Here is a 7,620-nt window from a genome sequence, read left to right as displayed (position 1 = left end):
AACCCATATTGTAACTAGCGCTGCAACCACTTTAGAAACCCAAACCGTAAATTTGAAAAAAAAAAGTTAAAAAAACAGTATGTGGGGTAATTCCCCAATTTAATATTTACTAATTAATAAATAAATTTCTTTAATAAATAATTATTTTATTTTTATATATAATTAACATTAAATAAATATATAAAAAATATTTTTATTTTAATTTTTTAAAATAATATATAAGATTCATGTACTCAACCAAACAGTTTAATTTAATTAACAGGAAAATGATTACATATTACCCTACACAACCAAACACAGTTTACATATTTCCATATAATCATATTCTCCTTTATTATGTTTCCTATAATCAAATTATCATGAACACCTCGTACCAAACGCCCCCTTACAATATTTACTTTGCTTTTAAAAATGATGTAATATGGAATTACATTGTAATCATAATTACATTATGTAAGGGAATTTCCATTACATTATAAAAGTTATGTAATGAGAATTATATTACAAAAGACTAAATAAAATAAAGCTAAAATGACTCTAATACCTTTTTTTATGAAAATATAAAAATTAAGGTATAATCTTTTCAATATATCATTTATTCCAATATTCATTCCAATAACAAACCAAACATCTTAATTAATTCCCATTACTATTCTTATTCCATTACATTACTATTATCATTACTATTACTATTACATTCAACCAAACCAAACATTACAACTGAGTTCATATTCAGTAAAACTATATTACTCTTTACTTAACCTGCATTTTTCCCGGGCATTCAGTCTCAGATTAAACTAGTTTTATTAATGATTAAACTTCTTATCTCATCTTAAAAACAACTCAGTAATATCAACTTTTGGACTTTTGGTAGATAATCACTGTTCTGCTATTTCAAACCATTGGCAATAAAATTTACCAATGTAGTAGTACACTGTAACCAGGCCCGGCCCTGGGCATAGGCGGGCTAGGCCTGTGCCTAGGGCCCACCCAGCCCAGGGGCCCAAAATTTTTTTTCCCTCTTTTAAAATTATATATTTTTTTACCAATTTTGAAAAATACCACATTTTTTTCTAATTTTTTTCTCCCTATGGCCCATTTTGTTTCAGGGCCGGCCCTGACTGTAACATAGCATGTTTCGGTTTGATATATCCACTAAATGAGACTCTATACACAGGGGCAGAGGTATGTAGCCACCAAAGGTGGCCTTGGCCCCCCCACACCCAAATATGAATATATGAATATGTATTATTTTATTATTTTTATTATATATATAATTATTTCTTATTTTGCGTAAATTCTTTATTATTCTTTATTTATTATTAAATTTCAATAAATAATATATACACTTAATATATATATTTAGAAAATTATATAATACACCATTTAAAAAGAATGTACCGATACATTTTTATCTGTTTTGGTATTCGAAATAATTTTTTAGTTAATTTTTTTTTATAATTATGTACGTTATAGTTATTTAAGGTATCCTACAAAATTTTAAGAAATTTAAAAAAATTTAACACGCCGAAAATAGGATTCAAATATTGTGTTGCACACGTGACTATTTTATTTTATACACTTGTGAAATAGACTGTTTGAACATTACTTTCTATATTGTAAATTATTTAAATTTCTCAAAATAACGTACACGGATATAAAAAAAAATCGGACTAAATTTTTTTTCTGGATGCTGAAACAGCTAGAGGGTGCATCAGTGCATCCCTTTTAAGGGTCTGCATTATAAAAGCACCCTATATTTTTTTTTTTAAAAAAAAATGAAAACTAAAATATTAAGGAAAAAAAATATCAAAATACCTACCTAATAAAATTAATATAAGGTTTAGTATAAATTCACTTATAAATGAATTTCGCAATATGCTAAAGAGACATTCCATGTATTTTAATTTTAATTATTAGTTTAATAATATATTTTAAAATATTTGTTACTTAAAATTTAATATAATTTTGGCCCCCCCTAACATATACTCCTGGCTCCGCCCCTGTCTATACATATGAATGACCAATAAGTAATCAGAAAAAGAATTTAAATATAAATTTTTAGATTTGGTAACTGTACATCATGTACCATAAGCGGGCCAGATTCGCGTCTAGAACCCACTCATTTTAAGGGCCCTAATAAAAAAAAAATACCTTTTAAAAAATATACATATGTTTTTAATAATTTTTTAAAAATACTATTTATCTTTATAGTAAGGGCCTAAATTTTTTTTTTTGCCTATATCTCATTTTAACTTAAGGCCGGCCCTATGTACATGCTTCTGTGGCTAATCTATCACCGGGGTACCAGCTCAGTGACTGTTGCATTATTGACAGAAGAAGTATTTGGACGTGATAAAGCATAATTTCCATGATGATCTTCAATTATTCTTGAAAAAGCAGGCATTTTGGGAACTGCCATTGCAGCAGTTTCGCTCCTTAGCATCGAGGAAACTTCCAACATGGACGGCCTGTCGTTTGCCTCTTCTTGGACACATAACAGTGCTATTTGCATACATTTCATCACCTTGCATGATGAGTGTGTATCATCAAGTGAAGGATCCATGAACTCCATTTGTTTCCCTTCTTTCCACACTTCATATGCCTAACATTGTTTCATGTATGTTATTCATTAATCTCAAGACAAAATAAAAAAATAACAAAACAAAAACAAAAGGGTTCATTATATATGCATCACTTACATATTCTAGGAAGTTCATATTCTCATTTGAGCCGTAATAATAAGCATTTCTCTTGCCACTTATTATCTGTAGAACAAGAACTCCAAAGCTATAAACATCAGTTTTTGTGGAATATAAACCTTCCTTAACATACTCAGGAGAAATGTAACCACTGCATTTCATGACACAACTCATTCGTGTTAGACTCTTGAAAGTAGCACGAAAATAATGTTTGGCTGTGTTTTTAGTTTTCAGTTTTTAAAATTATATTTTTAAAAGTGAGAATAAAAATAGTTTTTTGTCATTTTAAAAATTTAATGGTGTTTGGTACAATTTTTTTAAAACTATTTTTAGATTTTATCTTACTAAAAAAATCAATATTTTAACATCATACCATGACATGAATCCATCCGGGTCCAGGTTCGGGTATGGTTTCGAGTTTAGAATTCGAATATATGAGCAAAAATATAAAATATAATATGTTAGACAAAAAAAATTGTTTTTGAAAATTGAAAACAACATTTAGATGTTTTCTGTTTTTAAAAAATTTTGCCAAACGACCCCTATTAGTCTTTAAAAACTGTTTTCAATTTTAAAAAACGGAAAACAATTTTTAAGTTATGAAGTCAAACAACCTCAAAGTTTTTGGTAGCTAGAAACAACTTTAATATAGGCAGCATACTACTTACTATGTTCCAACGATCCGGCCTGTGTTTGCTTCTTGTACATCTTTAGTGAAAATTCTAGCCATACCGAAATCTGATATCTTAGGTTTCATCTCATCATCAAGTAATATATTGCTAGACTTCAAGTCTCGATGTATAATTGTCAATCTTGAGTATTCTTGGAGATAAAGAAGCCCTTGAGTAACCCCTTCAATGATGTCTACACGTTTTCTCCAATTCAAAGAAAACCTTCTCAAAGGATCTATACATAAACATAGAGATTAGTAACATGTCAATGGTCAGCTCATTTTGTTTAGTGAAGCTACATTTTCTTGCCATGTATGATTAACCACTAATCTTGGATTGATTAAGACTCAAAATTTGCCAAATTATAATATCTGAAAGCAAGAAACATTGGCCTACCAAAAAGGTACAAGTCCAAGCTTTTATTTCGCATGTACTCGTAGATCAGCATTTGTTCTTCATGTTCAATGCAGAATCCCAAAACCCGAACAAGATTAACATGTTGAAGTTTCGCTGTAAGTTCAACTTCATTCCTGAACTCCTCATATCCTTGTGTTGATGTAGTTGACAGTTTTTTCACAGCTATTTCTTGTCCATGTGATAATACACCCTAAAAAAGTAGAAACTTATATTTAGTACACAAATCTTAAACAAACTGAATCCTGAGCTTCTTCACATGCATTGGCTAGAATGTACTTTTCTTTCTTTCTTTCAAGGTCAATGAAAGGTCACCTTGTAAACAGGACCATATCCACCTTCACCGAGCTTATTTTCGATTGAAAATCCTTTTGTTGCAGCCTCTAACTTTTCAAGGCTATAGACCTTCAGATTATGATCATTTCTTTGAAAATCTCCAGAAGTTGCTGCAAATGTTTCTCTAGAGTTTGGTACTTTAGCTGTATGTCATTCCCATATGCAAAAGAAAATAAAAAATGTCAGTGAAAAAAGGTGAAAGTATCTACATTTTATAGCTACAAACAGTAACTTGAGAACATACCATTTAAAATGTGCTTTCTGCGTAGTAAGCAATAATACATCAAGGCACCTATTAGCAAAATAACTGTAGCTGTTGGTAACAAAATTGTTAACAACATTCTTGCCTTGTGTTTTTTCTTGCTCCCTTCTTCTTTAGCTATGAAAGATATTAAAGAATAATCATGATAAGAATCATATATATTGGCTAATATTTCATATTAAGAATCATCTTAGCTTGTTGTAATGGAGAGAAAGTTAAAGAACTATGCTACTAAGCTCTGCTTTATTACCAGCAGAAGAAAGCATCCAATTGTCATCATTAGCCACATGCCATGCAACATAGCCGCGTAATTGTGTTTTCTTGGCATGAGAAATTTTCTGTTTAACAGCTTTAACATCATCAAAACCGATCCAAGTCGATCCATATGAGCAGTAATTTACCACATAAGTAGAGTTGTATTTCACTTCAGCTGAATTGTTTTTAACGACACTTTTAATCTGTTTGTAACTCATTAATCCATCTTGCGTTACAGCAGGACCTGTTGCCGGTGCTCCAACACCGTTATCTGCAGGATTTAACAGTGTCCAAGCATAGCCATAATATGGCAATGCCATAACCATTTTGGAAGAAGAAAGGCATCTGGTTCTCCAAACCAATATACCATAAGCCGTGTCCTTATTGCTCGAACGATCATATAGCGCAGCATGAGCGCCAGTAATGTTTTCCTCTAGAGGTGTATGGTAGTCATAGGCCAAAAGGTATATCCAATCTAAATATCTGTTGATTGAATCCACTGGACAAGAATTCTCTTCATCACTAGGTGCGTAATCACAAGAAGAAGTTAGTATCAATTCCCTATGATCACAAGAGTTTCTTGGCTCAGAACTTGCAGCATTTCGCCACTCTTGGAAGAAAGTTCCCATGTTTCTCATGTCTAAGCTTGTTCTGGCCAAATGCCAAGAAAAATCAAGGCCTTGAAAACCATAAAGCCTGGCAACTTTTATAGAAGAGTCAATGAAAGACTTTCTGTGAGATGAACTGCTCACCATTTCTGAGAAGTTGGTATTCCCTCCTCCAATGGAGAGAAGTGTTGTTATCAAAGGGTTCTTTTTCTTTACAGTTTCTGTGAAAGTGGAAATTTTTTCTTCAGTTGAAGAAGCAATGGAGAGCTCAAATGAAGAAGAGTTTAGATCAGCAAAAGCATAAATGAGGTGAGTAAAGAGAGTTGAATCTATTTCTGAACTGGGGAGATCAGAATCATACCTCCAATACCCTGCTCTAATCCATGATTGTGCTTTGGTAGAATGTAGTAGTAATGGTAGTTCAAAACAAAGGAAAATTTGGAAAAGAATGAGGATGGAGTTCTTCAATGCCATGGATTATTATTATTGCTTTGTTCTCAGCAAGTATTCATATTAAATGTATGATTTGTGGGAAATGACCTCACCATCTTTTTATAACGATCACAGAAAAAGAAAACTAAAAAAGAAAATTCAATATTTGTAACTCGTCACACTCAACTTTACAAGAATTCCATTAAAATTTGAAAATTTTATGTAACATATTAAGATCTACCAATAACCGAGGAAAAAGAAAAAGAGAAGTCAACTTTTATTCAAACAATAAATAAGTCAATACAAAGGGGCAAGAAAATTCAAACCAAGAACCTTGGTCAAGTATTTAGAAACCAAGTAAAGATAAAAATAGTATTCTGATATTGACCCATGTAAAAAGGATGTACACTAGAGCATTAAAATATGTACAACGTGAGACCTTGTGCAAGAGAATATTTGTTTTATATGACATGACACTAGTTTATTGGTGACCACACTTGTGCTTTTAGAGAATTATTAAAAAGTACTATTGATGCCTAGCACCTTTCTCGGTGTCATACTGCTATTGGTATAATTAAATATTGGGTCTCATATAACTTAAGAAAATAACTCTTAAGGAATATTGCTAACCAGAAGGTGCTAAACATGATTGGTGTCCAATAGCAATGCTCATACTTTTAAGTACTTCCCTAACATTATATTGCATTCTCCATGTTAGAATATCTCACATGGATAATGTGTAATGATAACAAAGGTCTAGTTTAGTTAGTTGATTTAGTTAAGTTGGTATTGGTTTTCAGTTAGTGTAATTAATTGTAATACTCACTAACTAATTCTGTTTTGTAACGATTTTGCACACATGTGCTATGAAACACCTTTAATGAGGTCAAACTTTTGCCATAGTTTTCTAATTTTTGTTCTCTCTATTCTCCCTTGTTTCTTTCCTTTCATAGTTTCAGAGCCACTGACCTTTGTCAATGGCATCTTCTGGCGACAATTCGACCCCTACAAGTGTGTCTGATCCTGATGCAACTCCGGCTACTATGGCGACTCCCTCCTGGAATCCTTTATCTCACTCCCTTACCTCTTCTCTTACGATGAAGCTTGATCAAACTAACTTATTAGCTTGGAAATCTCAAGTTCTACCCACAATTATTGGTCATGAATTGGATAAAATCTTGCTCACAGATCTGTCTCCACCTCGGTCTCTCGTCAATGATGATCCAAATCCTTCTTTTCAACAATGGCACAAGAAAAGCTTCTCTTTTCTTGGATCACATCATCGGTGACAGAATGAATTCTCGAAACTGTGGCCAACTACACTAGCTCAAATGCTGTTTGGAAGGCCTTAGAATAGAAATTCTTAAGTCAATCGAAGGCTCGATTGTTGCAATCAAGAGCCAACTATTGAATGCACATAAAGGTAATCATACCATCTTTGACTATATTAACAAACTCAAAGTTATATGTGATTCCCTTGTTATTGTTGGACACTCTATTATTGATCTTGACTTGATTCTTCATCTATTAAATGGTCTTGGACCTGAGTTCAATTCTGTTGTTTCTGGTATCACTTCTCGAAGTGACACTTTGTCTCTTGAGGAAGTTCAAGCACTGTTAATGGCTCATGAAACCAGGCTTGAAAGGCACACTACAATGATGGATTTGTCAACAAAAATGGCTTCTAATCTCACTTTTAGATCAAGAAATGGTGGTTTTAGGTCCAACAATAATGGTGGGAGAGGATTTGGATCTGATTCTTCTTCAAGATTCCTTAATCGTGGAAATCAGTTAACTCACTACCCTCAATATGCTAATCACAATCGACTTTTGTGTCAAGTTTGTATGAGATATGGGCATGCTGATCCTACTTGTCATTATAGGTTCGATAAAAATTGGGTCACACCCAAAGCTGTAGCTGGAAATTCCCAACCCGAAGC

The 7,620-nt window shown here is 32.4% G+C and overlaps 1 protein-coding gene across 1 annotated transcript; it reads right to left on the bottom strand.

Moving 5' to 3' along the window:
- Positions 1 to 2,229: 2,229 nt before the first annotated feature.
- Positions 2,230 to 5,915, bottom strand: LOC115694938 (cysteine-rich receptor-like protein kinase 19). Its single transcript, XM_030622039.2, has 7 exons — positions 4,636 to 5,915; positions 4,368 to 4,502; positions 4,103 to 4,266; positions 3,770 to 3,980; positions 3,371 to 3,608; positions 2,703 to 2,853; positions 2,230 to 2,605 (listed from the first exon to the last, which is right to left on the bottom strand). Exons 1-7 carry the CDS (start codon positions 5,720 to 5,722, stop codon positions 2,297 to 2,299), a joined length of 2,295 nt encoding a protein of 764 aa, XP_030477899.1. The 5' UTR covers positions 5,723 to 5,915; the 3' UTR covers positions 2,230 to 2,296.
- Positions 5,916 to 7,620: the final 1,705 nt, after the last annotated feature.

This window comes from Cannabis sativa, chromosome 6 (assembly GCF_029168945.1).
Source record: "Cannabis sativa cultivar Pink pepper isolate KNU-18-1 chromosome 6, ASM2916894v1, whole genome shotgun sequence".
NCBI lineage: Eukaryota > Viridiplantae > Streptophyta > Magnoliopsida > Rosales > Cannabaceae > Cannabis > Cannabis sativa.
This window is presented reverse-complemented; position numbering and strand designations above follow the sequence as displayed.